Source organism: Bos taurus, chromosome 11 (genome assembly GCF_002263795.3).
Source record: "Bos taurus isolate L1 Dominette 01449 registration number 42190680 breed Hereford chromosome 11, ARS-UCD2.0, whole genome shotgun sequence".
NCBI lineage: Eukaryota > Metazoa > Chordata > Mammalia > Artiodactyla > Bovidae > Bos > Bos taurus.
In genome coordinates, this window is record NC_037338.1 from 5929458 (window position 1) to 5949161 (window position 19704).

The 19704-nt window shown below is 47.3% G+C and overlaps 1 protein-coding gene across 6 annotated transcripts in view; it reads left to right on the top strand.

Moving 5' to 3' along the window:
* The window catches only part of NPAS2 (neuronal PAS domain protein 2), a 198905-nt gene that overhangs the window by 157532 nt on the left and 21669 nt on the right, over nt 1-19704 (top strand). For all 6 annotated transcript variants that reach the window (NM_001083763.1, XM_059891469.1, XM_024999126.2 and 3 more), the window contains 6 exon segments: nt 1689-1836; nt 4479-4563; nt 11786-11927; nt 12730-12830; nt 15972-16061; nt 19167-19313. In NM_001083763.1, the coding sequence (NP_001077232.1) occupies nt 1689-1836; nt 4479-4563; nt 11786-11927; nt 12730-12830; nt 15972-16061; nt 19167-19313 (713 nt within the window).

The window sequence follows — 19704 nt, forward strand, 5'->3', positions numbered from 1 at the left end:
AGTTTTTTAAGGAATCTCCACACTGTTCTCCATAGTGCTGTACTAGTTTGCATTCCCACCAACAGTGTAAGAGGGTTCCCTTTTCTCCACACCCTCTTCAGCACTTATTGCTTGTAGACTTTTGGATAGCAGCCATTCTGACTGGTGTGAAATGGTACCTCATTGTGGTTTTGATTTGCATTTCTCTGATAATGAGTGATGTTGAGCATCTTTTTATGTGTTTGTTAGCCATCTGTATGTCTTCTTTAGAGAAATGTCTGTTTAGTTCTTTGGCCCATTTTTTGATTGGGTCGTTTATTTTTCTGGAACTGAGCTGCAGGAGTTGCTTGTATATTTTTGAGATTAATTCTTTGTCCATTGCTTCATTTGCTATTATTTTCTCCCATTCTGAAGGCTGTTTTTCACCTTGCTTATAGTTTCCTTTGTTGTGCAGAAGCTTTTAAGTTTAATTAGGTCCCATTTGTTTATTTTTGCTTTTATTTCCAATATTCTGGGAGGTGGGTCATAGAGGATCCTGCTGTGGTTTATGTCGGAGAGTGTTTTGCCTATGTTTTCATCTAGAAGTTTTATAGTTTCTGGTCTTACATTTAGATCTTTAATCCATTTTGAGTTTGTTTTTGTGTATGGTGTTAGAAAGTGATCTAGTTTCATTCTTTTACAAGTGGTTGACCAGTTTTCCCAGCACCACTTGTTAAAGAGATTGTCTTTTCTCCATTGTATATTCTTGCCTCCTTTGTCAAAGATAAGGTGTCCATAGGTGCATGGGTTTATTTCTGGTCTTTCTATTTTGTTCCATTGATCTATATTTCTGTCTTTGTGCCAGTACATACTGTTTTGATGACTGTGGCTTTGTAGTAGAGCCTGAAGTCAGGCAGGTTGATTCCTCCAGTTCCATTCTTCTTTCTCAAGATTGCTTTGGCTATTTGAGGTTTTTTGTATTTCCATGCAAATTGTGAAATTATTTGTTCTAGTTCTCTGAAAAATACTGTTGGTAGCCTGATAGGGATTGCACTGAATCTAAAGATTGCTTTGAATCTATAGATTGCTTTGGGTAGTATACTCATTTTCACTATATTGATTCTTCTGATCCATGAACACGGTATATTTCTCCATCTATTTGTGTCCTCTTTGACTTCTTTCTCCAGTGTTTTATAGTTTTCTATATATAAGTCTTTTGTTTCTTTAGGTAGATATATTCCTAAGTATTTTATTCTTTTCATTGCAATGGTGAATGGAACTATTGCCTTAATTAAACTCCCAGTTGAAGATTCTGCCTGGATTTAAGGCTCTCAGAATTCATGACCATTTCCTGTGATCTTCTTTTTAAATTTGTTTCTCAAGTGGAGGGACATTGCTTTACAATGTTGTTGTGTTGATTTCTGCTGTACAGCAACTCAAATCAGCCATAATTATATACATGTCCCCTCCCTCTTGAGCCTCCCTCCCCGCCCCCATCCCACTCCTCTAGGTCAATCACAGAGCACCGAGCTGGGCTCCCTGTGTTATGTAGCAACTTCCCACCAGCTCTCTACTTTACACGTGGCAGTTGATGGTCACTTAAGAGCCATCACTACTGGGGAAATGACCACTGTCATTTTGAAAGCTGGTGTTGTTAAAAGTGACTGTGGGAGGAAGGGGTCCTTGTGTCTTAATGCTGGTTATATGCTGACTCCGTCTTCCACTCACAGTGATGCAGTTTGGCAAAGGGAAGTCGTGCTGCTACAGGTTTCTAACCAAAGGCCAGCAGTGGATTTGGCTCCAGACCCACTACTACATCACCTACCACCAGTGGAACTCCAAGCCCGAGTTCATCGTGTGCACACACTCGGTGGTCAGGTGCGGGCCAGGGGCTAGGAGGGTGGGCGGGCCAGGGGCTGGGAGGGTGGGCATCCTTAGGGGTCCCCAGCAGGTGGCTCAGAGCCCCAGTATCCTTAAGGGTCCCCAGTTCTGAGGAGTGAGCCCGGGACTGAGTTCTGCAGCAGGACTCTGCTCGCAGTGAGCAGACTAATCCCCAGAAGCCAGCTTCTTCCTAGCCCACACTCAGCCCTGGCCTCCCAGGGCTGAGACTTCCTCCCAGGGCCCCGCCAGGCCCCTCTGACAGCCTCACTGAGCTCTTCCAGGCAGCCAGGATGTTCCTCCGTAAATTACTGCTTCAGTGACCTACTTACATATTTTCCCTCATCTCCATCCGGCCCCCAGCCTTCCCTTGTCACTGGTAGGAAAAGAAAATTAAAATTTTGCCTCTGAATAACTCAGAGACATAGTCCCTCCTGCCACCCCTCCCCCTTTTTTGAATGCCTCAAAAACTACTGATGGCAACCAAGGCAGGGTGGTACAAGAGCCAGAGGGTTCCTGGTGGCTCCCTGACCTCAGGGAGAGGTTACCTGCCCCAGCCCCATGTGGGTGGCAGGGCTTCCAAGGGAGGAAGCAGATCCAGTGTTTCCTAGACACTGCCTGTGTAGGGTCACAGTTCCCAAAGGTAAAGGGGAAATGCTGTTTGGGTTTTTTTCCCCAAGTACAAAAATTTTAAGAACATAAATTAATTTTAAGCTGGTCTAGAGGAGAGCTTTTGAGGAGAGCAATGAAAGAAAGGTTAGAAGGATCACATTATATATAGGTATCAATACAGAACAAATAGATGATAGATAACAGATATATGATAGATCGAGATATACATATACATACCTATTATTATGTACATGTACATAAGAAATGGATGATTGTCAGCAGATAATGGGTAGTTAGGTAAATGGATAGAGCAATAGATGATAGATAGATGAATAGATAGATAGTTGATTGATAGATGGTAGATGACTGGTTGATTGATAGATAGATAATAGATGGACGGATAGATACTATCCATATACACTTACTTATCTATTCTATCAGGCAAAACATTCAATTTGTTTTTTCCATAAGATCTCTAGAAAACCTGAACAAGCTTTCTGGCCAAGCCAGTACACACACACACTCACACACATGTAAATCCCTCCTCTTTAGTAAGTGAGGAAAGAGGAAGGATAAGAAATGCAGGTAATTCTAGGCCAGTGACCCTGATCATCACGTACATGCCCACCCCCAGGGGGACCTGACCCTGACTTCCCAGACCACCCCTGGGCATGTCAGCAGCCAGTGTTTTTTGATTCCATGTCCAGCCTCCACACCCCCCACCCCCCACAACTGCCTGGCCCTTTGCCAGGGGGTCCTCTTGTCCCCAGGTAAGACTGAACATCGTCAACACCTTGCTCCTCAGAGTCTGATTTCTGGTCTATCTTCTCAGATCCCAGAATGAGATTCTCAGAGAAAGTAGGGAGCAACCAACAGAGAATGAAGTCACAGGTGTCCCCGAGGCGCAGAAGCCACCACTGCTCCCCAGGCCCAATACCCAGCCCACAGCTCTATAGTCAGTGCAAAAGCCACAGCTGGGTCACTCGGCTATCACCACTCTGAGTTATTTCCCCATACCATTCAAAGAGTGGGTCCATAGACTAATTGGCCATCTGGGTCTGGCTAGTTCTAGGTTTGGTCGAAAGAAAACTTCTGGAAGTTTTATAGTCTGTAATTGTAGTCTGTAATTACTAAAAAAAAAAAAATTTATATATCACTTCCTCCTGTGCATAGTCCAAACTGAGTAGGTCTCCAGTAAGTCTTCTAATTATTTGAAGGCTGAGGCTCATCGTATTAATGAAAATAGGTTTCTAAAGACAATTGTGCGTGGGGGTTTCTGGGTAGGATGGGTCAAGATCAGTAAAAAGAGAAAAGAACAACAACAACAAAGGAAAGTGTAGGCAACAACATCCTGGAAAGGAAAATGTTCTTTTTTATGTGTTTAAAGTTTTTTTTATGATTTTTTTTTCTTTTGGCTGTGCCTCACAGCTTGTGGGGTCCATTCCCTTCTCCAGGGGATCTTCCCAACCCAAGGATCGAACTCATGTCTCCCATATTGCAGGCAGATTCTCTACCGTCTGAGCCACCAGGGAAGCTCCTTAGTTCCCTGAAGTGAAGTCACTTAGTCATGTCCGACTCTTTGCAACCCTATGGACTGTAGCCTACCAGGCTTATCCATCCATGGGATTTTCCAGGCAAGAGTACTGGAGTGGGTTGCCATTGCCTTCTCCAGGAGATCCTCCCATCCCAGGGACTGAACCCGGGTCTCCCACATCGTAGGCAGATGCTTTACCATCTGAGCCACCAGGGAAGTTCCCTGACCGGGGATCAAACTGGGGCCCCCTGAAGTGGAAGTGTGGAGTCCCAGCCCCTGGATCACCAGGCAAATCCCAGAAAGGAAGTCACTCTGAATGTCACAGTACAAGTGACTCCTGTGGAATATAGGCCCAGGAAGAAACCCCATCCCCAAACAAGTAACTGGGCCAGCCTTGCTAGTGGCTGCCCTGGGAGAGGGTGTCACACAGCCCTCTTTGCTGGTGTCATCCCGGGACGTCCCCCCTCCAGCTGTGGTCTCTTGATTTCCTGAGCAGTTACGCCGAGGTCCGGGTGGAGAGGAGGCAGGAATTGGCGCTGGAGGACCCGCTGCTGGAGAACGTCCACCCTTCTGCACTGAAGGTAATCTGATCCCCAGCAGAGAGGAAGGCAAAGTTTGACTGAGTAGAATCTTTCATGAGTTGTGATCATAAAAACAGTAATACCTGAAGCAGCAGGTCATGTTTTTTGAGCTCTTGCTATGTTCCCAGTACTCTTCAATGTAATTTGAGGGGTATTTGCTTACATGCCCCTCATTGAGGTTCCTGCGAGGTGGGCACCATCAGTGTCCTTCAGGTGAGACTGAGCATACTGTGGATGCAGATAACATATCTGAGGTCATGGAGACTGGGAACTCACAGAGCTGTGTGAGAAAACAGCCTCTCGACTCAAAGCAGGGTTTGGTGACCTTCCAGCCTTAAAAGAACAACTGTGCAGGCAAACCTCGGACATACTGCAGGTTCCAGACCACCACAGTAAAGTGAATATCGCCACAAAGCAAATCACATTACCTTTTTTTGGTTTCCTAGTGGATATAAAAGATACGTCGACCCTATTCTGTAGTCTGTTAAGTGTGCAAGTGAAACTGTTAGTTCCTCAGTCATGTCTGACTCTTTTCAAACCCATGGACTGTAGCCCACCGGGCTCCTCTGTCCATGGAATTCTCCAGGCAAGAATACTAGAGTGGGTTGCCATGCCCTCCTCCAGGGGATCCTCCCAACCCAGGGATCGAACCCAGGTCTCCTGCATTGAAGGCAGATTCTTTACTGTCTGAGCCACCAGGGAAGCCCAGTTGTTTTTTTTTTTTTTTTTTTTAATGGCATACCTTAATTTTAAAAAGTGAGAAATAGATTTAAGGGCCTAGATCTGATAGATAGAGTGCCTGATGAGCTATAGAATGAGGTTTGTGACATTGTACAGGAGACAGGGATCAAGACCATCCCCATGGAAAAGAAATGCAAAAAAGCAAAATGGCTGTGTGGGGAGGCCTTACAAATAGCTGTTAAAAGAAGGGAAGTGAAAAGCAAAGGAGAAAAGGAAAGATATAAACATCTGAATTCAGAGTCCCAAAGAATAGCAAGAAGAGATAAGAAAGTCTTCTTCGGTGATCAATGCAAAGAAATAGAGGAAAACAACAGAATGGGAAAGACTAGAGATCTCTTCAAGAAAATCAGAGATACCAAAGGAACATTTCACGCAAAGATGGGCTCGATAAAGGACAGAAATGGTATGGACCTAACAGAAGCAGAGGATATTGAGAAGAGATGGCAAGAATACACAGAAGAACTGTACAAAAAAGATCTTCACAACCCAGATAATCACAATGGTGTGATCACTCACCTAGAGCCAGACATCCTGAAATGTGAAGTCAAGTGGGCCTTAGAAAGCATCACTATGAACAACACTAGTGAAGGTGATAGAATTCCAGTTGAGCTATTCCAAATCCTGAAAGATGATGCTGTGAAAGTGCTGCACTCAATATGCCAGCAAATTGGGAAAACTCAGCAGTGGCCACAGGACTGGAAAAGGTCAGTTTTCATTTCCAATCCCAAAGAAAGGCAATGCCAAAGAATGCTCAAACCCACACAATTGCACTCATCTCACACTCTAGTAAAATAATGCTTAAAATTCTCCAAGCCAGGCTTCAGCAATATGTGAACCGTGAACTTCCTGATGTTCAAGCTGGTTTTAGAAAGGCAGAGGAACCAGAGATCAAATGGCCAACATCTGCTGGATCATGGAAAAAGCAAGAGAACTCCAGAAAAACATCTATTTCTGCTTTATTGACTATGCCAAAGCCTTTGACTGTGTGGCTCACAATAAACTGTGGAAAATTCTGAAGAGATGGGAATACCAGACCACCTGATCTGCCTCTTGAGAAATTTGTATGCAGGTCAGGAAGCAACAGTTAGAACTGGACATGGAACAACAGACTGGTTCCAAATAAGAAAAGGAGTACATCAAGGCTGTATATTGTCACCTTGTTTATTTGACTTCTATGCAGCGTACATCATGAGAAATGCTGGGCTGGAAGAAACACAAGCTGGCATCAAGATTGCCAGGAGAAATATCAATAACCTCAGATATGCAGATGACACCACCCTTATGGCAGAAAGTGAAGAGGAACTCAAAAGCCTCTTGATGAAGGTGAAAGTGGAGAATGAAAAAGTTGGCTTAAAGCTCAACATTCAGAAAACGAAGATCATGGCATCCGGTCCCATCACTTCATGGGAAATAGATGGGGAAAGAGTGGAAACAGTGTCAGACTTTATTTTTCTGGGCTCCAAAATCACTGCAGATGGTGACTGCAGCCATGAAATTAAAAGACGCTTACTCCTTGGAAGGAAAGTGATGACCAACCTAGATAGCATATTCAAAAGCAGAGACATTACTTTGCCAACAAAGGCCCATCTAGTCAAGGCTATGGTTTTTCCTGTGGTCAAGTATGGATGTGAAAGTTGGACTGTGAAGAAGGCTGAGTGCCGAAGAATTGATGCTTTTGAAGTGTGGTGTTGGAGAAGACTCTTGAGAGTCCCTTGGACTGCAAGGAGATCCAATCAGTCCATTCTGAAGGAGATCAGCCCTGGGATTTCTTTGGAAGGAATGATGCTAAAGCTGAAACTCCAGTACTTTGGCCACCTCATGCGAAGAGTTGACTCATTGGAAAAGACTCTGATGCTGGGAGGGATTGGGGGCAAGAAGAGAAGGGGACGACAGGATGAGATGGCTGGATGGCATCACTGACTCGATGGACATGAGTCTGAGTGAACTCCGGGAGTTGGTGATGGACAGGGAGGCCTGGCGTGCTGTGGTTCATGGGGTCGCAATGAGTCGGACATGACTGAGCGACTGATCTGATCTGATCTGATCTGATGGCTAAAAAATGGTAAGCAGCATCTAACAAGACAGGATTGCCATAAACCTTCAATTTGTAAAAAATTACACTCTCCAATTAGTGTGATAAAGGAAAACAAATAAAACAATGTCTGCCAGGTGAGTCCACTTTGCATCTCTCCTACAGATGAAAAGCCGGGGGTTATTCCATCATCCCATCAAGCTGGGGCACAGTCTGTGCATCCTGTCCTCCCCTTAGCCTAAGTGCTGTACCTGCCCTCAAAAAGAGCACCCCACAAGCTCATTGTCCCTCACACTCCCTCTATGGTATTTCTGGCAGGGTGTACTTGCCGCTTCTGTGTCTGGGGGTCTGAACTGACATCCTTATTGGAGCCACCTTGTCATCAGGGAGCCCTGAGAGGAATGGAGAGGTGTTTCTCTTCACAAAGCCCAGACCTCTTTCGTCTCCAGCCTGAGTCCCTGGCACCCTCTGGCCAGGCAGCCCTCATCACTGACAACCCGACAGAAACTCATAAGCAGACCAGAACCCTGTTTCTCAAAGGTCATTCTTCAAGCAGACACATATGTTGGGAGGAAAAAAGAGAGAAAGCAAGAAAGGGAATGTTGTATTTCATCAAAGCTAAGAAGCCATCGATTGTAAGATCTATCTCTATCTCCACTAGGAAAGAGAGAAAGCTGCCCATCTGTGAAGTCAGGATTTCTTATTGTGAGTTGAAGGACATATCCCAGTTTCATTTTATGTCAAAACGTGGGAGGGAAGTTCATCTTAGAATTGATGAAACACGGTTCAAGTTCCAACCAGCCCGTGACCTAGAATCTAGAGTCTCTGGCTAGAAATCGACACTACAGCAGTGGTCAGTTTATCTTTTCTATGCACTTTATCTTTTCTATGCACTGGGAAAAAAACAAAAAAAATTAATGTGATTTGCTTTATTATGATACTCACTTTACTGCAGTCAGTGAACCATAGACACATCTCTGCTCCATTAAGAACTGAGTTAGGAAGAGGAAGAGATCCCCTTTAGAGACCAGAACGCATTTGCATCTTTGCTGAGTCGCTCGCACTGGCAGGCAAAGTGCTATTGCCTTGTGTAGTGATTCCTCACCAGCACCATGCTCCAACACCTCTGTCATTGTTCATGGACATGTTTATTACCCAGCTCTGTCACATGAATGTATCATATGTCATGTCCAAGGCTGGAATTAAGCTGTTCATAGGCAGGTGTTCGACACACCATACATCACAGCTGAAGATCAAGCATACAGTGTGTTGTCCAGCCAGAAATTCATTATTGAGGTTTCCGACCTTTGGGGAATATTAGAGCTCAATGAAACTTCTCATCAACATGCACTTATGTATAAACACACAGAAGACTCTTGAGAGTCCCTTGGACAGCAAGGAAATCAAACAAGTCAATCCTAAAGGAAATGAACCCTGAATATTCATTGGAAGGACTGATGCTGAAGCTCCGATGCTTTGGCCACCTGATGCGAAGAGCTGATTCATTGGAAAAGCCCCTGCTGCTGGGAAAGATTGAAGGCAGGAGGAGAAGAGATCAGCAGAAGATGAGATTGTTGGATGGTATCATCAACTCAATGGACATGAGTTGGAGCAAACTCCAAAAGATAGTGAAGGACAGGGAAGCCTGGCATGCTGCTGTCTGCGGGGTCACAAAGAGTTGGACGTGACTGAGCGACTGAACAACAAACACACAAATACAATCTCAGGCTGTCAGATTCAGAAGTCCCTTTTAAAGTCACAGCTCCAGGACCGTGCTTTTCAAACTCTCAGCGCTAACGGACCATTTGGATTTTTAATTTCAAATCCGTCATGACGGATGTCACTGACGAAATGCAGATTCCCCTGCTTGTGTGTGATGTACGGCAGATGGCTAGAAAAGTTCCTCAGCTCTTCCTCTCACTTCCTGCATTTACTTGTCTGCTGACCAGGCACACACAATCCGCCTGGGACCCCACTCTGAAAGGTGTGATTTGGGGAGCACTGTTCTCGTTTGGTCACGTAAGACCCAGTTACATAGGTTGTGAGAGCTGGACTGTAACGAAGGCAGAGCGCCAAAGAATTGATGCCTTTGAACTGTGAGGCTGGAGAGGGCCCTTGAGAGTCCCTTTGACAGCAAGGAGATCAAATCAGTCAATCTTAAAGGAAATCAACCCTGAATAATCATTGGAAGACCTGATGCTGAAGCTGAAACTCCAGTATTTTGGTCACCTGATGCAAAGAACTGACTCATTGGGAAAGACTGTGATGCTAGGAAGGATTGAGGGCAGGAGGAGAAGAGAGCGTCAGAGGATGCAGTGGCTGGATGGCACCCCTGATGCAGTGGACATGAACTTGGGAAAACCCCAGGAGATGGTGAGGGTCAGGGAAGCCTGGCGTGTGCAGTCAGTGGGGTCACAAAGAGTTGGACACAACTGGGTGACTGAACAACAACTTCTTGCCTGGAGAATCCCATGGACAGAGGAGCCTGGTGGGCTACAGTCTATTGGGACACAAAGAGTCAGACACAGCTGAAGCAACTTAGCTTGCACACATGCTGTGACCAAGCAGTAGGGTCTGAAAATATACAGTGAACCCAGCAAGCCCAGACACACCCTGCGATTCTGTTTTGCACAAAGGCCTTTATGGCTGGTAGCAATCACTTCAGGCCTGTTTGGGCACACTCAGGGTCCACCCTCACTGGAGGCCCAGCACAAAGCACAGAACTGTCATGTAGACTTAGACACAGGGATTTAAGACCTGGGACCAGGGACACCAGCCTGTCCAGGCAGCCCAGGAATCCCACCATCCTTCTGAGAATAGGAAGGAGCCTGGCTGAGCAGAATAATCATTAGGTTTCTTCTTTAGCTTAAAAATCACTAGAGTCATCTTCTTAGGCTTATGACCCAGGTGGCACTAGTGGTAAAGAGCCCACCTGCCAGTGCAGGAGATGTGGGTTTGATCCCTGGGTTGGGAAGATCCCCTGGAGGAGGGCAGGGCAACCCTCTCCCGTGGGCCCCTGGAGAATCCCACAGACAGAGGCGCCTGGCGGGCTATAGTCCATGGGGTTGCAAAGAGTCAAACACGACTGAAACGACTTAGCACACATGCATGCGTGACACCTGAGCCAACGCAGGATGGAAAGGTGGTTCCTCAGGGTTGGAAAGTCACAGTTGCTTTCTCTTCATGCCATGCTCTTGAGGCAGAAGCACCCTTAGGGCCCAGCAACAGTTAGGATCCAGGGATCAAGAATTGGAGACCTTTGCCCCTTGGCCTTGGGTGCCTTGAGGCTACAGAGGAAGAGCAGTGGGGAGATGGTGTCCAGAACGGTCCAAAGGCATTTGTCTCATTGGAGTATTTATTTTTTATTTTTAAAATATTTGTTTATTTGGCTGCATCACGTCTTGGCTGTAGTACCTTTGTTGTGGGACCTTTATTGCAGGCTTCTCTAGTTGCAGAGCTCAGGCTTCTCTCTCTAGTTGGGGTGCACAGACTTAGTTTCCCCAAAGTATATGGGATCTTAATTCTCCAACCAGGGATGGAACCCACGTCCCCTGCATTGGAAACCGGATTCTCAACCACTGGACCACCAGGGAAGTCCCAGAGTATTTTCCTTTTTTTTAGATTTTTTTTTTAATGTGGATCATTTTTGAAGTCTTTATTGAATTTGTTACAGTATTGATTGAATTTGTTACAGTATTGTTTCTGTTTTATGTTTTGGTTTTTTGACTGGGAGGCATGTGGTATTCTAGCTCGTGAGGCGTGTGAGCAGGGATTGAACCTGCATCCCTGCATTGCATTGGAGGGTGAAGTCCTAACTGGATCGCCAGGGAAGTCCCTCATTGGAGTATGAATAACCCAGTCCCACCAGTAACCTTATTTCTAGAATCTGCCTCTCCACCCCACTTCTGGGAAAGCCAAGATTCTGGGCATGAGGTGACAATTTTAAGGAAAAACAAAATGCCAAGTCAATTATGAAAATCTAAAATATCAAAATAGAAGCCAAGAAAGTGTAATAAATACTGCTTACAGGATGAAAAAAAACCTGAAACTCAGTTGCTCAGTCATGTCCTACTCTTCGCAACCCCATGGACTGTAGCCCACCAGGCTCCTCTGTCCATGGGATTCTCCAGGCAAGAATATTGGAGTGGGTTGCCATGCCCTCTTCCAGGGGATCTTCCCAGCCCAAGGTTTGAACCCAGATCTTCCGCATTGCAGGCAGATTCTTTACCATATGAGCCACCAGGGAAGCTACCAGGCCCTCAAAGATGCTAGATTATATATTTGTATAAACAGTCCACCTGAATGTGTCTGAAATTCTCTCCAAGCAGTTATAGTATTTCTCTCAGTACCCTTCAAGCTTTCCTACATATTTAGAGGACAACTAAAGTAACATAGCTCATTGCCATGGTCTTGATGCTGAAACATGGACTCTGTGTGTGTGTGTTTCAGGAGAAGGGCTCCAGCCTGGAACCTCAGCAGCACTTTAATGCACTTGACATGGGCACCTCAGGCCTTAACACCAGTCACTCACCATCGGCCTCCTCAAGAAGTTCCCACAAATCCTCACGCACAGCCATGTCAGAGCCCACCTGTAAGTGTGACTCTGCAGAGGGCAGGGCAGTTGGGAGTATACAGAGTCCCACGAGGGACCCCACATGCAAGGAGAAGCTGGGCAGTCCGTGGCATGAAGCTGAAGTCGCCATCTGGTCCCCACTCCTTGCTTCTTTCCCTCTAGCTTCCTCCCCCCGCCCTGCCCCACCCTGCTCCATGCTCCGGTTCCTCCTCTGCCACGAAGCCGACATTCAGCAGGTGTCATGCGGACCTGGTGAGCTGTGTGATCAGGCAGGCGGCTAAACCACGTGGTGCACTGAAAGCTTGTGGGTGCTCTGCTGTCCTCCCCCTGCACCCCAGGCAAGGCTGGCAGAACTTTTGGGCCTCTCGGAGCCCCTGCATCAGATTCCAAACAGGCCCATGTTTCATGCACCCTGTGGTCACCCTCCCCCTCTTTTTAAAATTTTTATCTATTTACTTATTTATGGCTGTGCTGGGTCTTCACTGCTGTGTGCAGGCTTTCTCTAGCTGTGGCCAGCGGAAACTCGTGTCCAGTTGCGGTGCGTGGGCTTCTCACTGTGGTGGCCTCTCTTGTTGCAGAGCACGGGCTCTAAGGCTCGTGGGCTTCAGTAGCTGCAGCACGTGAGCCCAGAGGCTGTGGCGCATGGGTACAGCTGCCCCGCAGCATGTGGAATCGTCCCAGACCAGGGATGGAACTCGTGTCCCCTGCCTTGGCAGGTGGATTCTTAACCACTGGACCACCAGGGAAGTTCTCTCTCCCTCTTTTGATAAGAGAGCTGTTAAGTGTGTGCAAGTCTGCAAGGGGCCGTGTTTTCTTGCAGCCACTCCAAGCAAGCTGAGGGCAGAGGCCAGCACCCCGGCTTTGCCCAGATCGGCCCAAGAGCTCCCAGTGCCAGGACTCGGCCAGGCAGCCGCGATGCCGGTATGTGTGTGACCCCAAACTTTCCCCCTAGACTGCGCTACAGCACTGCAGGGGCCTGCCAGGCCACGGGACTGCAGGCGGCATCTTCTAGAGAACACACTGTACTTAGAGATTGTGGGTGGCGGGCGGGGGTGGGAAGCTAAGTAGCTTAATTGGCAACTAATTTGAAACACTGATCCCAAAATTAACATGGATGTATATCCACAGCGTGCAAAATCCAAAGGCGTTTTAAAGCTTGAAACTTCAAACCTGGGGGGTCCCGTCCACAGAGCCTCTGGGGGTACATGTTCAGGACTCTCCCATTTTAGACCCCCATTCCCAGTGAAAATGTCTGAGAAGCTTGATGTCAGCAAAAATGTCCCTTGGCATATATTGGGTTGGCCAAAAAGTTTGTTTGGGTTTTTCCATTCCATCTTATGCAAAAGCCAAATGAACTTATTGATCAACCCAGAATCAGGCAGCATCCTTCATATATGCCAGGCCTCTCCAGGACTCATTGGAAAAGACCCTGATGCTGGGAAAGATTGAGGGCAGGAGGAGAAGCAGATGACAGAGGATGAGATGGTTGGATGGCATCACCGACTCAAGTGATGTGAGTTTGAACAAACTCCCGGAGATGGTGAAGGACAGGGAAGCCAGGTGTGCTGCAGTCCAGGAGTCCCAAAGACTCAGACATGACTGAGTGACTGAACAACAACAACAACTCCAGGACATCAGGGAACACGGCCTCCTAGAAAGCACACTGGCTGGATGCGGGGTCACTGTGTACCTGCCACACTCCAGTGATCCAGCACAAGCTGCCACCCGCACCAAACTCAGTGGCGTAAAGCGACCAGGACTTCCCATGTTCACGGATTCTGAGTCAGGAATTCAGAAAGGGCACAGTGGGGGTGACTCCGCTCTGCTGCCTGGTGCTGGAGGTCTCCCCATTCAGGGCTGGGAGGTGCATCCCCGGCTGAAGGTGGGCTCAGCCAAGAGCATCTTCTGTTGACCCGCATGGACGTCTCCATGTCATCCTTCCAGCAAGGCTCCTGGTTCCAAGAGGAAGACTCTGGAGAGGGACATCCCACGAGAGCCAAACACAAGCCACGTGGCTTTCCGTGCCCCCCGACTTCAAGTCCCAGTACATTACCTGCACCATCCCTCTCAGTCAAAGCAGCCACAAGCTCACCTGTGGAGCGGGACACAGACCTTGCTCTGGAGGGGGGAAGCGTCCCCAAATTTAGCGGCCACGTTCAGGTAGTTACCAAGTACCTTTTTCCTTTCCCTGGCTGACATTTTGGAGATGGGAGTGAAGTCACTGGGCTTTCCTGGTGGCTCAGCAGTAAAGAATCCCCCTGCAATGCAGGAGTCACAGGAGACCCGAGTTTGATCCCTGGGTCGGGAAGATCCCCTGGAAGAGGACATAGCAACCCACTCCAGTATTCTTGCCTGGGAAATCCCATGGACAGAGGAGCCTGGTGGGCCCCTGGCGAGCCCATGGGGTCACAGAGTCAGACACGACTGAGCAACTGAGCATGCATAAGGGGCCAAAAAACGTGAGACTACCCTCTGAGCTCCTGGTCCTTGGAGACCACCTCTTTTCTCGAATACCTCTAAACCTTTCTTCATGGGCTTCCCAGGTGATCAGCAGTAAAGAACCCACCTGCCAATGCAGGAGACACAGGTTCAATCCCTGGACTGGGAAGATCCCCTGAAAGAGGGAATGGCTACCCACTCCAGGGTTCTTGCCTGTTAAATCCCGCGGAAAGAGGAGCCTGGCTGACTACAGTCCATGGGATCACAAAAAAGAAACAACTTAGCAACTAAACAACAAGCCTTTCTTCTGAAGTGCTCCTCAAATTTCCCACTTGTCCAGGAATACTGAAAATACAGTATGCATAGTGAAGCAAAAAGGCTTGGACTCATGCCACCTGCTTCAAATATGACTCAGTTCATCCGTTTAGTAGCTGTGTGACTCTCAGTAAGTTAACTAGCCTGTGTCTAGGTTTGGAAATAATCATAATACCTTCTAGCTTGAGAATTGAGTGAGTTAATACATCAAAGGTACCTGGCAAGAGTACCAGGTGGTGGCAGAAACTCTATAAATGGGCCACAGCTAGAAATAGTAACAGACAAGGAAGCTGAAACCCAGAGAGGCGGACAGAAGAGCTATTTGGACTCAGGTCATCCAGTTCCAAGCCTGGCTTTCTAGCCACTGTACCAAACTGCTCTTCTGCCAGCTGAGGGTGGCAGGGTTCCTCCACCCAGTTGAGCAGTGGAACACAATTGAGAGAATCGGAAGCAGCCCCTAGGACTCTCATTCAAGACAAGGCCTCCTGCCGCTCTGCCCCAGTGCTGTCCTGGGGACAACTTGCCACTGGAGCTGCTTTTCATAGCCCCCAGGGCCTGGGGCAATGATGGAATAGCTTCAGAAGAATCTTTTTTACTTTTAAAAATTCTCAAGAGCTTCATGAAGCTGAGGGTTGCGTTTCTCATTTCTACACATCATTCCCCCCGCAATTCTAGTCCCCCCTGCAATGGCCCCCTGCCCACAAGGTGTGGGATTCAGCTGACCTTGCAGGGCTCTCTCCCCCAGATTCCAGCAGTGTCCCGTGAAACTGCAGCCACAGACACTGCCTGGCAAGGCAGTGATGGAAAGCGTGCCGCTGCGTCTGTCCCCATGAGTGTGAGTGTTGAGCGGAAAGGCCACGCAGAGCCAACACTGGGTGTGAGTTCACGATCTTTCTGCTGGACAACACCGCTGAGAAAGTATCAATTTAGGGAAAGACCAGCCAAATCCACCAAGAATGGAGCCTCGAACAGGAGGGAAGGTGGGGTGGGGTGGCAATGCCCAGCTCCAGCTGGTGGTAGTGATTCTGCAGAGTGCACCGTGGTGGGAATGTCGGGCCTGAGTGGTCCCAGGGTCCCCCACCCGTCACCAGCTGTGTGTCAGCTCTGACTCCATTCCCTGCAAGGGTAATAGCCTGTGACCCCACCTTTTCAGAGGAACACATACCTGCCAGAAGTGAGCGATCCACTCCAGGGCAGAGGGCCTCCTTGAAGCCAGAGAGCCCAGCTGGCTGAGAGACGGCGCCCCATCCCTTCTGTAATAGCCCAGAAGCTTATATGTATCAAAGCCACCCTCCCTCTCTCCCCAAGGCCCCCCTGCCAGCCCCGGCGTCCTGTGACCTCACACAGCAGCTCCTGCCTCAGACCATCTTGCAGAGCCCACCTGCCCCCGTGTCACAGGTAAGTCTGGGACTCAGGGCAAGGGAGACCCAGGGAGGCACTTCCTTGAGACAGGATGCTGAAATCCACTGGAGGATGTGGGTACACATCCAGACCAAGGCCCCAGCATGAAACTCTTCCTCCCCACGTGCAGGCGGGGTGTGTTGAGTTGTGGGTCTGCCCCTTCCCTTGCCCCCTCCCCACTGCCCTCATCTCCATCCGTCCTCCCATTGATCTCCCCCGCATCTCTCTCCCAATCCTGTCGACAATCTTGCTTCATTCCTCGGCCACTTTTCTGTGTTCCTCTCATTTTTCATGACTCCTGATTGGCCACAATATTTTAGAGAAGGTCTGAGTTAGGACAAATGTCATAGAAAGACTCTACAAGGATTTAAAAGCTCTGAGTCCAGTACTATAAATACCACATTTAAAAAATAAATAAATAAATAAAGGACCAGGGCTTTGCAGAGTAATTCCTGTTTTGTTTCAACAACAGTCAATGAGTTACTATTTGGGTCAGTCAGGGAGTGAGTGTGAAGGAGGCAAGGATACTTGTAACAGGGCCCTTGCTTTTGAACTCAAAGTTGAAGGGAGAGATGCTCATATGAACAGAGAAGCCACCACGCAGTGTGTGTTTTTACAGAACCAGTAAAAAAAAAAAAAAAAAGGTGTATATATATATATATGTATGTATATATTCTGCCTTTGGAACTCCAAGAACAGTTGAGCTGACTGGTCAGACCTCAGATTTCAATTCTTTGATGGGATATTGAATTTTGCCCCCTCCCTGGCCACAGGGGGTCCTGGGGGAGAGAGGGAGGGTGCCCCTGGCCATACTCTTGCCAAAATGTAGAGTCTGTCTTGCTGCCAGTCTGGCACCACTGATGAATATCTTTTCAGAACATATGCCTGTCCCATTAACAGCGGCCTCGTCTGTTTTCCTGGAATAAGAAAGACACACGCTAGCATGGGCCCCTTGCTAGAGTTAGACTTAAGTAAGGATATAAAACCAACACATCCAGAATTGACTAACATGATCTCTATTCATCCTCATTAGGAAAAAAAAGAATTATTTTTTTATTCTTCAAATTCCCAAGGCACATTTAGTAGGAAGTAACTTCTTTTATCCACAGGCCTTTGAAATGAGAATTCCTTCAACTTGTGGGTCTTCCATAGGAAAGAATGTCTTTGTTTTATAATAAGTCATGGTGTGATGAAGGTCCTTTTGGAATTCTAATTTTTTGTATATTGAACCTCATTTTAATTAACGCTAACAGTTCTTAGTCTCTTAGGCGTATTATACTTAATAGCTGTATTCTTTAAGAGGTTCTTGCATAATGTTGTCCTTTCATGTCAGACAGTTTTTCTCATGCCTACTCATGTGAAAAATGCGATTCTGCAGTTTTCTCTTTCCCCTCACTGATGTTATCACTAAAAGGGGAAATATAAAATAAAATCCAAACTCTAGGAAATTGGCTATCTGGGTAAGTGATGGTTTTGCTTCATGGTTTCCAGCGTGTCTCTAAGTTGGGATAAAACTCTTTATCAAAAAGGCCATGATCTAGAATATACCAAGACTGGAGACTGTTATACAGAGTGAAGTAATTCAGAAAGAGAAAAGCAAATATTGCATGTTAACGTAATTCTATGGAATCCAGAAGAACGGTACAGTGAACCTGTTTGCAGGGATGCAGTGGAGACACGGATGTAGCGAATGGGCTTGTGGACACAGCAGGACAAGAGAGTGGGACGAATTGAAAGTGTAGGCTGGAAATATACACACTAGCATATGTAAACTAGACAGCCAGTGGGAATTTGCTGTGTGACGCAGGGAGCTCAACCCGGCGCCCGTGACAAACTAGAGGGGTGGGATGGGGTAGCCAGTGGGAGGGAGGTTCAGGGCAGGAGGGAACATGTGTGTACCTATGGTGATTCATGCTGATGTACGGCAGAAACCAACACACCATTGTAAAGCAATTATCCTCCAATTAAAAGTAAATAAGCTTTAAAGAAAGAATATAACAAGAGATTCATGTTTGGGGGTTCCTGGAATGCCTTAGGAAAATAAGAATAATACTGGAAGTAATTAACACTCATGAAATTTGATGCTGGGCCCTCACCGATGACTGCCTCCAGCCCCCTCTGTTTCCCTTGGGAGCCAAGGGGCCGTCCAGAGCATCCTCTCTGGACACGGTGTCATAGCCTGCACAGTCTCCAGACTTTAGGGAACCCAGCACAGGAGCTTTCATCTTCTGTTATCTTAACTGAATACCTGATAGAACTTTTTCTTTTTTTTTTTTTTGAATTTTATTTTATTTTTAAACTTTACATAATTGTATTAGTTTTGCCAAACTTTTCTTTCTCGATCGAATTCTTTTTCAAAATCCTAGCTTGGTGTTTTGATCAGTGAGGTTTCTGAGTGAGATTTTTGTGATACCGTTGGTATAGAGCAGATATTTTTAAACAAATGTTTAGCAGCAGATTTTTTTTACCAATATTTTTTACTGAAGTGCAGTTGATTTACAATGTGTTAATTTCTGATATGCAACAAAGCAATTCACTTATATGTGCGTTCATGCTAAGTCGCTTCAGTTGTGTCCAACTCTTTGCAGTCCTATGGACTGTAGCCTGCCAGGCTCCTCTGTCCATGGAATTCTCCAGGCAAGAATACTGGAACAGGTTGCCATTTCCTAGTCCAGGGGATCTTCACAACCCAGGGATCAAACCTGCGTCTCTTATGTCTCCTGCATTGGCAGGCGGGTTCTTTACCACTAGTGCCACCTGGGAACCCCATATATGTATGTGTATATTCACATTCCAGATGAATCCCAAAGCTGGCCCTCCCAGATTAGAGTGCAATGAATTAGACCTGCAGGTCCCCATGGGCCTGAGAAAAGCTAACAGGGGAGTCCCTGGGCCACCCCCACCCTTATCCAGAACCCCTGCTCATGGGCAAGCTCCCCAGCAGTGGGTCACTCGTTGCAGCAGTGGCTCAGGGGTGCTGCAAAGGGAGGGGAAGGCCCTGAAAGTGAAAGTGCACAGGGCCACTCAGAGCAACAGCAATATCCGTCTGCATGGCTGAAATAGCACTCTCACTGGGTTCTGTGTCTTGACCCCACCTTCAAGTTTTCAGCACAGCTCAGCATGTTCCAGACCATCAAAGACCAGCTGGAGCAGCGGACACGCATCCTGCAAGCCAACATCCGGTGGCAGCAGGAAGAACTCCACAAGATCCAGGAGCAGCTCTGCCTGGTTCAGGACTCCAACGTCCAGGTGATGCCCCTTACCGGGCCAGCGGTCCCCTGGGCTCTGTGCTCCCCACCGCTGTGTGATGCATCCTAATCCACCCTTTTAGGGCAGCCAAGACTCCCTCCAAGGCTCACTAGGCTGCCTTACTGTGCCCTGCCTCCTGGACAAACTGAAACCTCTACCAGTGAACTGCAAGTAATGAACCCCACCTCCACCATCCCCGGCTCCAGGCCAAACGTAAAATTCACATGACAGCCTTTTCACTCACCCCTCACTCTGTTGGACACACATTTCCTGTGTCGCCTGCATTTTGTTTTATGTGTTTGGTGGTTAGTCACCCTGCACAGACACCAGCCTCTCTCCCATGGAATTTTAAACTCCCCAGCACCTGTGTAACTGCTTTCCGAGCACCCCC